General features: G+C 18.9%; 5 protein-coding genes across 5 annotated transcripts in view; 3 read left to right on the plus strand and 2 right to left on the minus strand.

Annotated features, from left to right (window-relative positions):
- Positions 1 to 1,399: 1,399 nt before the first annotated feature.
- On the plus strand, positions 1,400 to 6,916 carry PF3D7_1333200 (ubiquitin-activating enzyme; the record flags this gene model as incomplete). The annotated part of the gene is made up of 1 exon (XM_001350027.1): positions 1,400 to 6,916. The coding sequence occupies one exon, from the start codon at positions 1,400 to 1,402 to the stop codon at positions 6,914 to 6,916; it is 5,517 nt and encodes a 1,838-aa protein (XP_001350063.1).
- A 471-nt stretch (positions 6,917 to 7,387) lies between these two features.
- On the minus strand, positions 7,388 to 8,023 carry PF3D7_1333300 (transmembrane emp24 domain-containing protein, putative; the record flags this gene model as incomplete). Its single annotated transcript, XM_001350028.1, has 1 exon — positions 7,388 to 8,023. The coding sequence occupies one exon, from the start codon at positions 8,021 to 8,023 to the stop codon at positions 7,388 to 7,390; it is 636 nt and encodes a 211-aa protein (XP_001350064.1).
- Positions 8,024 to 9,389: 1,366 nt separating this feature from the next.
- On the plus strand, positions 9,390 to 10,106 carry PF3D7_1333400 (conserved protein, unknown function; the record flags this gene model as incomplete). The annotated part of the gene is made up of 1 exon (XM_002809003.1): positions 9,390 to 10,106. One exon carries the CDS (start codon positions 9,390 to 9,392, stop codon positions 10,104 to 10,106), a length of 717 nt encoding a protein of 238 aa, XP_002809049.1.
- An 871-nt stretch (positions 10,107 to 10,977) lies between these two features.
- Positions 10,978 to 12,363, plus strand: PF3D7_1333500 (conserved Plasmodium protein, unknown function; the record flags this gene model as incomplete). Its single annotated transcript, XM_001350030.1, has 1 exon — positions 10,978 to 12,363. The coding sequence occupies one exon, from the start codon at positions 10,978 to 10,980 to the stop codon at positions 12,361 to 12,363; it is 1,386 nt and encodes a 461-aa protein (XP_001350066.1).
- Positions 12,364 to 12,696: 333 nt separating this feature from the next.
- PF3D7_1333600 (U3 small nucleolar RNA-associated protein 4, putative) overlaps positions 12,697 to 14,307 on the minus strand; it is a gene marked incomplete at both ends in the record, with an annotated part of 4,008 nt that continues 2,397 nt past the window's right edge. The window contains one exon of the mRNA XM_001350031.1: positions 12,697 to 14,307. This exon is cut by the window's right edge and continues 2,397 nt beyond it. Coding sequence (XP_001350067.1) covers positions 12,697 to 14,307 — 1,611 coding nt within the window.

Raw genomic sequence — 14,307 nt, forward strand, 5'->3', positions numbered from 1 at the left:
GATTTTATCGGAACATATGAATCATTATATATATATATATATATATATATTTATATTTATATTATTGTAAATAAGAATGGAACTATTGTCATATTTTCTTTTTCTTATTTTTTCATTTTAAACATTGAATATAATATCATCCGTTGATATATGCATGCATATTGTTATTACCATACGGATCTCATAAAAAAAAAAAAAAAAAAAAAAAAAAAAAATTCAGAGCAATTGTAATTTTTTTTTTTTTTTTTTTTTTTTGTAATCTCTTCACATGTAAAAAAAAAAAATAAACAAAAAAGTAAATAAATATTATACATATATATTATATATATATATATAATGTTTTTATGAAATAATGAGGAAATAAAAAAAAAAAAAATATATATTAAATGTGAAGAAAGCTTAAAAGGAGAATATACATATATATATAAGGACCCTTTTCCATATATAATAGTATTTATATTAATTATATTATATTATATTATTTCATTTCATTTTATTTCATTTTATTTCATTTCATTTTATTTCATTTCATTTTATTTCATTTCATTTTATTTCATTTTGTTATATGAATTATATATTATGTACATATAATTAAAATATATAATTTATATATCCTAAAGCAAAGTTGTATGAATTTATGAATCAGAGGAATGAATAAAATAATCAAATGATTTATTATTTTTTGTATAATAATTTAAATGCTAAATTTTTTTTCAAAAAAAAAAATGTTTTGAGGGACGTTCAAAAGGAAAAAAGTTAATGGAAATGGTACATATATATATATATATATATATATAAATGAATATTTAAAAAGTTTATAAATGTATTTTTCTATGTGAAGTATATGTTGTAACACGAATATATATCATCTAACAAATATCATAAAAAAAGGGGGAAAAAAAAAAAAAAAAAAAAAAAAGCACACATCATATTATAATTCAGCATTTATACACTATGTATTTCTTATTTTTTTTTTTTTAAGGAGTATAAGGTAAAAAGTCCATAGCAAACAATTTAATATATTGTATATATAATGTATAAGGTCATAAAACATATTATTTATGTGTAACGTGTGGATGTATATTATGATGGCTGGTCCTTTTTTGTTCTAGGGAACAATATTATAAAAATGATAATATTTGAATTATATAAAAATGGTTATGCCATAATATGGAGAACTACTAAAAAATAAAAATAATAAAAAAATATAAATAATAAAAAAAAAAAAAAAAAAAAAAAAAAAAAAAAAAAAAAAAAAAAAAAAAATAGTCACGATATCTCATATTTTTAAAATAAGAACAAATAGATAAATCCTTACATAAAAATATACATATATATGTTTCTCTCTATATATTATTTCTCCATGTTGTGTATTTTACCATTTATTTATAAAAAAACTATGAATATTTTGTGCATCCATATTGTTTACTGCTTTATCGCTTGTCTTTTATTATGTAATATAAATCAGGTGTTTACACTTCATGTATTAAATTATAATAACGGTTACCTTTATAAGAATTTATCTTTTTCCATCCCTTTATATAAGAATTTATTTCAACAAAAAACCACTTGTAAAAAAAGGAAACAATTATTACATATTAAATCAAGGGGAAGTACATATAATGAGTGTTCCAAGAATTGTGATGCATATTTTGAGTTAAATAAGACTAATAAAAACATAACAAAAAGAATTGGAAATATTCCAAATGTATTAAGAAAAGAAGAAAAAAAAGGAAGACATATAATAAATAATACGAAAGAATCAAACAATGAAAATTGTAGATATAAGGAAGAAAAAAATATAATTATAAATGAAAATGGTGATAAATCATTTTATCAGGGAGATGATATAGAGGAAGATTTATTTAATTCAAACTTGAACATTTTAGAAAGTGAAAAAAAATATAGTAGACAAATATATACACACGGATATAATGAAGAGAAAAAAATTAGAGGAAGTAAAATTATTATTATTGGATTAAATGGAATAAGTTGTGAAATATGTAAAAATTTAAGTTTATGTGGTGTTCACGAAATAGGTATTTATGATAATAATCTTTTAACATACGAAGATATTGATAATCTTTATTTATGTAATAAAAAATTAGTAAATGAACAAATAAAAAGTATATCTTGCGTAGATAATATACAGAAATTAAATGAAAGTTGTAAAATAAAAGCTATAACTACAAATTTATATGATAATATTTTAAATTATGATATTGTGGTTACGGTAAATCAAAAAACAAATTTCAACATAAAATTAAATAATTATTGTAGAGAAAATAAAAAAAAGTTTATATGTGTTAATACATGTGGTTTATTTGGTAGAGTATTCATTGATTATGGTGACTTTTATTATACAAATAATATTGATACTAATACGACATATGATAATCATAATAATATTATTAGTGATTTGTACAAAATTAATAATCTTGAATTTCTCAAAAATAATACCATTGTCTTATCATATTTACCTTTTTATAATATGCAATTAAATGAAAGTGATAAAGTAAAATTACTCTTAAATAATAATTCAGGAAAAAACATACAATTAGACAATCTTATCATTGATCGTATATGTAGAAAAAATCATAAAATTTATTTATCTATTTCAAAAAATAAATGTAATAATTCAATTTTTAAAATATTTAATCACATATTTCAACCATTCTTTATCAATCAATTATTTCCTTATTTTTTCAATTCTTTTTTTTACACATATCCTCTGAATTTAATATCATATTTATTCAAATTTAACAAAAACAAATTCTTATATAATAATTATTCGCATTTTTTTAATATTAAAAAATTTGTTCAGGAAAATAAATTAAATTATTCCATCAGATTGATAAAATTACCTGAACAGTTCAGGTTGAAATATATAAGTTTAGAGGAATATATAAAAAAGCAAAAAAAAAAAACAAAAATATATAATATATATAATAATATGTTTAATATATATAATAATGTGTTTAATATATATTATATATACATATATATAATAAAGAATACATTAAAATTAATAAAAGAAAATATTAGATTTGTATTAAAAAATATATATAGAAAATTATATGGAATAAGAAAAAATGAGCATGAATATAAAAATGTGGATAAATTAAAGGATGAAGAAATTTGTTTTATGATATATGATGAAATAATGAAAAATAAGAATAATAAAGAATTGTCAGATGATGATATAAAGAAATTTACATATTTATGTAAGAAAGAAAAGAAAGATATAAGTAATGAAATAATAAATCAATTTTGTTCATGTGCTCATATTGAATTATCTCCTTTTTCATTTTTCTGGGGTGCATTATTATCACAACAAATATTGAAAGGTATAACACATAAATTTAAACCTATACATCAGATGTTTTATTATGATAGGAGAGATTTGTTTCCGTTTTCTAATATATCAAAAATGTATTATGGAAAGTATATGCATGAAAAGAATTTTTTTGGTGAAGAATTTCACAAATTCTTAAAAAAATTAAATATTTTATTGATTGGATCAGGTGCTTTAGGTTGTGAGTTTTTAAAACTGTTGGCAATATCAGGTGTTTCATCCAATATGGATAAAATATCAAATCAAATACATAATAATAAACAAAATAACGATTTTAATAATATAAAGAATAAGGATAAATTAGATAGTACTTCTTCTAATTTATTACATACAAATCAAAATACAAATGTATATGTTCCAAGTAATATGGAAAAAAAAAACAATCATGTTATATTACAAAATAAAGAAAACAATATACAAGGTTGTGTTCAGGTTGTTGATTATGATTACATTGAAGAATCGAACTTGTCTAGACAATTTTTATTTAGAACAAAAGACATTAATAAATTAAAATGTCAAATAGCTTGTGAAAATATTAAAATGATAAATGATGATATAAATTGTGATTTTTTAAAAATGAAAGTTGATGATACTATTTTTGATAATAAAGATTTTTTATTAAAAAGATACTTACTTTTTACAAATAAAAAGAATGAGATTGTTAAAAAACAAAAAACAAAAAATATACGTGAGAATCCTCTTATATGTATCTTATGTCTAGACAATTTAAAAAGTCGTATATTAATGGATAAATTTTGTTTATTGAATTCAATACCTTTAATTGAATCTGGAATCGAAGGGTTAAAAGCAAGTAGTCAAGTTGTGTATCCATTTTGTAGTGAAACTTATTCTAGTGATAGTAATAATAATACATCATCTAGTAATTTATTTGACGAAGAAAAAAGTAATTCTTGTACCATAACATCCTTTCCAAGAAATCATAAACATATAATTGAATTTGCCAAGAGTGTATATAATAATATGTTTTATGAGAATGTTGTAAAAATGAATAAATTTATAAATGATCCTTTATATTTTCTAGGAGAATTATGCAAATATGAAAATATTTTAGATGTTAATAATTTATTACATTTCTTTAAACTAACTAAATTGTTTTTTCATTTTAATTTACATAGTAATATACAAACATTATGGAATAGTATTTTTGTTCATAATATTTTAAATTTATTAAAAAATAGTAAGCAAGAGGAAATAGTACAATATTTTGATAGTTTACATAAATTACCTCAACCAATATATTTTAATAAAGATAATAAATATCATATTAATTTTTTTAAATATGCAATGAATAATTATAAAAAAGTTTTTAAAAAATTTATGAAAATTAAAGACGAAATGAATGAAGATATATTTTATTATAAAAAAGAAGATATTCTTTTTACTAATCAACAAGATGATTCATCTTTGTCATTTGAAAAGGTTATAACAAATTTGATTGAGAAAAATAATATACATATGGATGTAAGAAAAATTTTTTATTTTCTGGATGTAATAAAAAAAAATGCAACTATACAATTGTATGAATTATTGAAAAAGGAGTTACTTGAATTATTTAACAACCCTCTTTTTTTGTTATCGTTAAAGTATGTACAAAATAAAAAGTTGGCTGTAAATATAATGCGTGACAAAACAAAGATACCTTCTACGTTGAATTCAGGCGATAAGTTGGATCATCGTGTTGATACTGTAGGAGAGATGGAACTAAATACGATTAGAAGGAATATCCCTGGCAATATATCTAATAAAAAAAATAATAATAATAACAACAATAATTACAATAATTACAATAATTACAATAATTACGATAATAATAATGTCGATGTTGATCTTTTTTGCCCCCTTATATACAATCTAGAAAGTAATAAGGATGACATTAATTTTATTTATAGTGTAACCAACATAAGATGCGAAAATTATAATTTCAAAAAATTAAATATGTTTGACTTTTTGAAGATAAGCAATAATATCATTCCATCTATTGTTACTATCGTTTCTATGATATCAGCTTTGGCTTTCTTTGAAATGTACAAGATAGTGTTTTTCTTACTTAATAAAAATAAAAAATCGAAAAATAGGTCTACTTCATATGAACAGAAATATAATGTTCATGAGAAAGAGTTATTAAAAGATTTGAACACAAAAAAATCGGACCATAAAAGTGAATTGAAAAAAGTATTACGACATGATATATCAAATGTTAATGTTAATAATAATTTTACTGAGAGTAACAGAAGTTGTAGTAATATGAACAACATAGAAATGTTACCATATAAAAAATTAAATATTTATATATATAACAACCAAATAATTGTAAGAAATAATGATAATAAAAATTTATTTTATTTTTTTAATGCTAATTATGAAAAATTAAAAGAAAAATCAAAAGTAATATATAATCAATATGTAAATTTAGAAGATGATTTTATTACCATATCGGAATTAAAAAATGTAGATACATGGACATATGACAATCCTATTTTTGTGAAGAAAAATATTTTTTTTTCTATATGGAATTATTTATATATAGATATATTTTGTAAAAATAAAAACGTGGCAAAAGATACTTGTCCTTTGGGATGTTCTGGGATAAATCCTTCACATCTTCTAGACAATAATAATAATAATAATAATAATAATAATAATAATAATATATATTATAATACTTTTAATATTTTATCTAAAGAAAAACAAAATAATATGAAAATATATATAAATAAAATAAATGAACATATTGAATATATCTTGAATTTAATTAAAAATTATAAAGAAAAGGAAAATTATGAAAACAATAAAACATATAATAAGGAAGAATCATATAATGTACTTGTTAGCATGCTAAAGAAGATTTGTGATGAATATATTAATGTAATCATAAATAATATTGATATATTATCTTCTTATGTAAATAAGAAAAAGAAAAACATTAAAGAAAATAGGACCACATTTGATGATACGCTTCAATTTGTTTTACATCTCAAAAAAACATTGTGTAATATAAAAGATAAAATAGAAAGTATAAACAAAAATAACGTAAATCCAAATATAAATATAAAAAATAATGACCATAATAAATATATTAGTGATAATATAAAAAAACTTGATAATAAGGATGAAAGAGAACCACGTATTAGTAATATCCTGTTCATGTTAAATAATATTAAAAAAGAAATAGAAAATGTAAAAGAAAATATTCTTAAATATATTGATAAAAATAATTTAGATGTGAATACATATACAAATAATATAACATTAAACGAATTAGTAGAATCCATCGAAATTGTTTTTAATGTAAATATTCAAACAATTTGTGTACAGGACAAAATTATTTATTCTAAGTTTAATATCCCTTCATTTAAACTGTATAACCATAAATATTTATATGATATCCTTTGTGATATATTTAAGAACGATAAAAAGTTTCAAGCACGGGAATTACCAAGAACCTTTATTCTGAGCATATATGCATATGATAAGTTGACGAATAAGGAGGTCGTTCTTCCTGATGTACAGGTTAATGTTCATAATCACGCGGATGGGTGATATATATGTAATAATATATGTGTATATATACTTTATATATTTTGTATATATATTTTTTTTATACATAAATTTTTTTTTTGTTTCAATATATATATATATATATATATATATATATATATTATATATATATATGTTTATATGTTTATATATTTATATATTTATGTACTATTTGTCATATGTGTTCTTTTTCCTTTTTTTTAACATTTTTATATTATGAATAAATAAAATTTAAAATTATTGAAGAATTAAAAAAAAAAAAAAAAAGGGAAGACATAAAAATAAAAGGGTTATATGTTAACAATATGGATGTATGTACACATATAGTACGTTATATAAAATGACTTTTTAAAAAAAAAAAAAAAAAAAAAGAGAAATAATCAAATAAAAATGAATAAATAATATATATATATATATATATATATATATATATATTTATTTATATGTATATCGATTCGATTAGGGCTGCATATTTTATATAATCTTTTTTGAGGTGAAGAATTTTTTGAAATAAAAGTCCTGAACAATGGCAGCTATAACAATAATAATAATATTGAGAAAAGAGAACCACATCAATGTATCATTTAATTTATCATGAGCTTTTTTTTCTTTATCTTCATCCGATCTTATTCTTTTAAGATTAACATGGAAAATATTCATTTGATCTAATATTTGTTTTAAATATAAAGTACCTTGATTTAAATGTTCCGTCTTGGCTACTTGTGCATAATCTCTAGCTTCAGTTCCATATTTAATTTCGAAATATACTTCGATAAGTTTGTCCGAATTATTGTAAGCACAAAATGAATAAGATGATGAATAAAATGTTGTAAAGGCTGTTTTTATATCATGTTTATTAACGGTTTCAAATATAGGTAATTTAGGTTGTGTATGAAAATTCTTTTCATTAACATCAACATCATATATATATAATGATACTAAAGCATTTTTATGATTTGTTTTGAATTTACTTATAACTAATGTATCTTTATTTATCCTTTCTTTTATACATTTTAATTTCTTTCCTTTCATTTTTATATATATTTCTAAACCATTATATCCAATTATTTCAAATATTATAACAAGGCACAACCAAAGTATTTTTTTCATTATTCTTTCCTTTTTTTTACAAAAAAAAAAAAATGATATATATGTATATATATATATATATATATATAATATATCTACAAAAAGGAAAAAAGAAAAACTTCAAATTATAAACATATAAAATTATATCAGCGTATGTATATTTCTTATACACATAATATATTTTTTATAATCATCATATATAATTTTTTATATATATATATATATATATATATATATATATATATATAAATATTATATTATTATATTTATATACTTGATATATACATACAACTTACCAAAAACGGTGTTATTTCAAAAGAGCAAAATAAAATAAAACAAAATACAATACAATACAATAAATATATATTACATATGTGTTATATATATATATATATATTATAACTACACTTTTAACATGATTAAGACTTATGGTATATCTTAAATATACTTCTCAAAATAAAATGTGTATAATATATATATATATATATTATTAATATATTTTTTTTTTTTTTATCTTATTATTTTATAATATATAATTTAATTATATAATAATGTTCATATTCTTATATCTTCATTATTATATTCCCCCTCCTTTTTAAAAAAGATTACTTCTCGTCATACGGTTTAATTTTTATTTTTAAATATATGCATGGTAATGGTAAAAATTAAGGGTTATACAAATACATTAATAATGTATTATAAATATAAATATAAAAATAAAAAAATATACATACATATAAATAATATATATATATATATATATATATATATATGTTCAATATATTAAACTATATAATACCACATATGAATTTATAAAAAAAAATATATAAAAATATATTGTGTTTTTTGTTTAACATTATATATATATATTTATATATTTATATTTTTTTAAAAAGATCTAATTAATAACATATATTATATAAGAGAATTATATAATTTTAGTCTTCAAAAAAAATCAATAATAAATAATAAATAATTAATATATAATATATATTATATATATATAATAACAATTTGTATATTTCTTCATATATATTATGCACGGCTAAATGATAAGGTAGAGGATTAAATAAAAAAAGGGAACATGCAATATGTACAAATATATATAAAAAAATAAATATATAAATATATATATATATATATATATATTTATATATATATAATACATATATATTACTATATATATAATATATATGTATATTTTTTTTTTTTTTTATTAAATATTTGTACCCTTATAATAATAATCATCATCATCATTATTATTTTTATTTTTTTTGTAAAGATTATTTTTATATACGTATATTATATAATATTACTTCTTCTATATAGGAAACGGGTGGAGCTCCAATTTTTTCTAGTGTTATATTTTTTCTTTTTATCCATAAATATGAATGAGACTTTAAAGAGTTCATCGGATAGAAATATGATTAATCAGAATAAAGCGAATGTTGTTGATGAATTAGTAAAAAGGAAAGATGAAATATGTTCATGGTGTTTTGATACTTTATATTATGAATTGAAAAATGAGAAATATGATTATGTTCCTCCTATATTACAAAAATTACATAAAGGAGGTTTTCAAATACCCATTTTTGTAAAGTGGATGAAATTATATGATAAAAAAGATATGGGATCATATGATTATGATGCTTACGAATTAAAAGGTTGTATAGGTTGTTTAGCCGATGTAGATATTTTAGAAATATCTTATTATGCTATACAAAGTTCGCTTCATGATACAAGGTTTTTACCAATAACTTTGAAAGATTTACCATATCTTATAGTTTCCATAACATATCTATATAATTTTGAAGATTGTAAACATGTATATGATTGGGTTATTGGTAAGCATGGAATTAAAATAAATTTTACTATTAACCAAAAAAAATACTCAGCCACGTTCTTGCCAGAAGTAGCTATACAACATAATTTTAATCATGAAACCACTGTGAAAAAATTAATAAGAAAAGCAAATTATAGAGGAGAAATTAATGAAGAACTTTTAAATATTATACAAGTCCAGAGATATGAAGGAATTAGTTCTAGTTTAACATACCAAGATTATCAAAAGTTTAAATCCTCACAAAATAAAAGGAACGCATAGGCCCAACTTCTTCTGACGAAAACGTAAATTGTGTGAAAGGAAAAAAAAATATTCTATATAAGTTCTTTTAGCAAACGGTGTAGCATATGTTTATAAATAAATAAATAAATACATATGTACATATATATATATATATATATATATATATATATATATATATATATATATATATATATACATATATGTATATTTATTTTTCCTTTTTTTAAGTCATTTTGTTAATATTTTCATTTATCCTATTTTATTATTTTATTAAATATATATATATATATATGTATGTTTTTTTTTTTTTTTTTTTTTTTTTTTTTTTTTTTTTTTTCGAACGGCATGACAAACTAAATTAAAATCAAATAAAAAAAATAAGAATAATAAAACAAAATAAATATTTGTACTTCTATCATTTTGTTCACTCCCCTTTTTAATTTCTTTCTATCATAATAACAAAGCCGATTACAACAAAGCTAATTTTAAATATTTAAAAAAAAATATATATATATATATATATATATTTATATATATGTACATTTTATGTATGACCTATATTATTTATAGGGTGTACCTTATTATTATAAGAAGTGTAGTTATATATGTAATATGTGTGCTTAACCTTATTATATAGAAAAATATCAAATTGTATATCTAATCATATTTATATTAAACGAATAAATAAATAAATAAGTAAACATATATATATATATATATATATATATATATATATATATATATATTTATATATATATTTATATATATATATCATTTTACCATCATTTAAATTGTTCAAAAAAATGTGCTGATTAACAATTAATATATAATATATACATATTATATATATATATATATATATTTTTTTTTTTTTTTTTTTTTTACATTTATGAACTTGATAAATAAAGGTTTCACGTATAATATTTTTCATCACAAATGGTTGCTTAAAAAATGTAACTGCAGGGGAATAGCAAGTTATAAAAATATAGAAGATTCGTTATATAATATTAAAGAAAAAAAAAAGCATGTTAATATTTTGAGCTTAGTTATAAGTAATAATAACCTTTGTTATTGCTTATTAAAAAATCAAATTATTAAAAAAATAGGATTAATCAATATTAAAAAAGATATCTATTCTTATGAAGAAAATGATTTTATGAAAAATAAAGCAGATTACACACTTGCCACACAACAAAGAAGTGAACAGAAACAAAAACAAAAACAAAAACAACAAAATACAAAAGTGGAGAAGACTAAAATATTAGAAAGGCAAAAAAAAAATTTAAGATACAATTGTCAAAAGGAAGAAAATCCTTTAAGCTTTAATATCAAGGAAATATTAACAATGTTAAATTTTATTAAATTATATTCAAATGGTAAAGGACATACAGAAAATGAACAAGATGAAAATAATTATGTACAACATGATATTAAAAATGATAATTTACAATATGATGATAAAAATGATAATTTACAATATGATGATAAAAATAATAATTTACAATATGATGATAAAAATAATAATTTACAATATGATGATAAAAATAAAAATTTACAATATGATGATAAAAATGATAATTTACAATATGATATTAAAAATAATAATTTACAATATGATAATAAAAATCAAAATTTTTTTCATATCTCAAAATGTAGTATAAAAAAGGACGGTGAAAATAATTTGCCTGAACAAATCAGGCAGAATATGAAAAATATCGAAAAAAAGACATATGATGAAAAAAGTGAGAAAAAGGAAGAATGGATAATAGGAATAGAAAAAGTAAATGACAAATATGAAAAGAATAAATTAAAAGAAAAAATATTATCCATTCTTGTATATTTTTTACAATCTATATTTGATTGTAAGATATTATTTTTTTGTCCTAAAGAAGCTCGTAACCATTTTAGTAATAAATGTAATTATGAATTGAATAATAGAGAAGAGACATATAAATATATAAAGAATAAAATAAAAAATTTCCCTTGTATACAAAATGATGATAATAACATAAATTGTTTATTTAGCGACTCTTATGTTATATCGTTTTATACTTATAGATATTATATGTATGAACTTGTAAAGAACAACAGAACAATTTTTAATTATTTAGAAAAGCAGGTAAGGAAAAATAAAAATTTCCATTACATCTTACAAACCTTACAAAAAACGAAAAATAAAAAAAATAAGACCGACCTAACGGATTTGTTGAGGGATAAAATTAATAAAATTATTGATGTAGAAACATATAAGTTGGTTGATAAGTTTATGTTTTAAAAAAAATAAAAATATATAACATAAATATTAACATAAATATTAACATATATATTAACATATATATTAACATAAATATTAACATATATATTAACATATATATTAACATATATATATATATATATATATATATATATATATATATATATACATACATACATATAATAAGTAAATTTGGAATAAGCCCAAGCTGATGGTTTGCGATCCCACTATTGTTTTTTCAACATAAATATATGCATATATATATATATATATATTTATTTATTTATTTATATTTATTTATTTATTTATATTTATTTATTTATATACATTTATGTAATCACCCTTTTTGTTGTGTCACATAGACATTGTATATTTTTTTGTGTCTGCCACATGTATTAAGGTATTATCTATATTTTTAGGTACACATATGAATACAATAATATTATTTTCACGGGTATATATAAAATGAACATTAATAATGTTTTTTTTTTTTAGTTCAATATATTTTTTGAATGAAAGATTAATAACATCATAATGAATATTTTTATTATTTGTATGTTCATAATTTTTTGGATGTTGTTCATATGACCATGTATGTTCCTTGTCATTTAACATGTGTTCATCATTTTGTGTACATGTTTTCTTTAATTCATTTTTTATCATGGTATAAATATTTTTATTTTGATAATACATTTGTTTAATATTTAAGAAATTATATTTAAAATTTAATGAGGATATATAATATTGATTAAAAGTATTATTGTTATATTTTAATAAATTTTCTGCATTAGATACTTTTATTTCTATATGCGAATCATCAAATATGTTTAATGATACTAATTCAATTTTGTTCAAACTTTTTAAAATCAAGCAATAGTTATATTTTAAATATCCGAGTTGTGTATTGTGTGTTGATTGTTTTACATTTTTCGATATATTATCTATCTCATCACCATGTATATTATTATCGGTTTTATTACATAACCCGTCCGCAGAAGTTTCTATATTAGCTTTGTTGGTGTTACTCTTTTCTTCTGTCTCCGAAGAGCTATCGTTTTCACATGTTCCTTTATATTCCTTATTTAAATTCATGAGTAAAATTTCATTAAAGTGATTAAAATGAAAATTCTTGATACTAGTCCTTTTTAAAAAATATATTTTCTTCATATTGAAATCAATAGTATAAATAAATATAGAATTATTCAATGTTACAATAAAAAGGAAATTTTCCACGACAAAGTAAAATAACCAAATAGAATTATTTTTGTGTTGAAATAAATTATATTCATCTAATATGACACAATTTTTTAAAGAGCTTTTTTTTGAGTTTTTAAAAAAAATATATATATTTTTCATAAAATCAGAACATAGAATTAATCTTTTCTGATTATATGTTTTAAAATTATAAAGAATATTATTTACTTTTAATTCTTCTTTAATTTTTTTCTTTTTGACATTATAAATAACTAGATGATAACTAAAATATTTTTGGTACATGGATAAATTTTGATTAATATTATAATAATTATTATTAATAAAATAATTATTTTTATTATATTTATTATTATTATTATGATATTTATTATTATTATTATTATTATTATTATTTTTATAATTTGACAATATATAATTTTGTTCATTATTTCTTCCTGTAATTATATAATCATCCCTAATGTGTAGCTGTTCGATATTTATATAATTATTCATATTAGTATGATTTAAATTTTGTGATATATTATATGAGTTCATATTTTTACTCATATCATCATAATTTAATCTTATCATAGATACAATCAATGTATCATTATTTAGAAAATCGAAATCATAAACTCTAAAGAAGTTTAACTTTGATATATCATAATTATATATTTTCATATTCGTCATATTAAAATTATATATACTAAATTTTTTATTGGTAAGACAAGCTATTTTATTAAATTTTTTATTTGTTTTACAGATATTTAT

Source organism: Plasmodium falciparum (genome assembly GCF_000002765.6).
Source record: "Plasmodium falciparum 3D7 genome assembly, chromosome: 13".
In the NCBI taxonomy this organism is placed as follows: Eukaryota; Apicomplexa; class Aconoidasida; order Haemosporida; family Plasmodiidae; genus Plasmodium; species Plasmodium falciparum.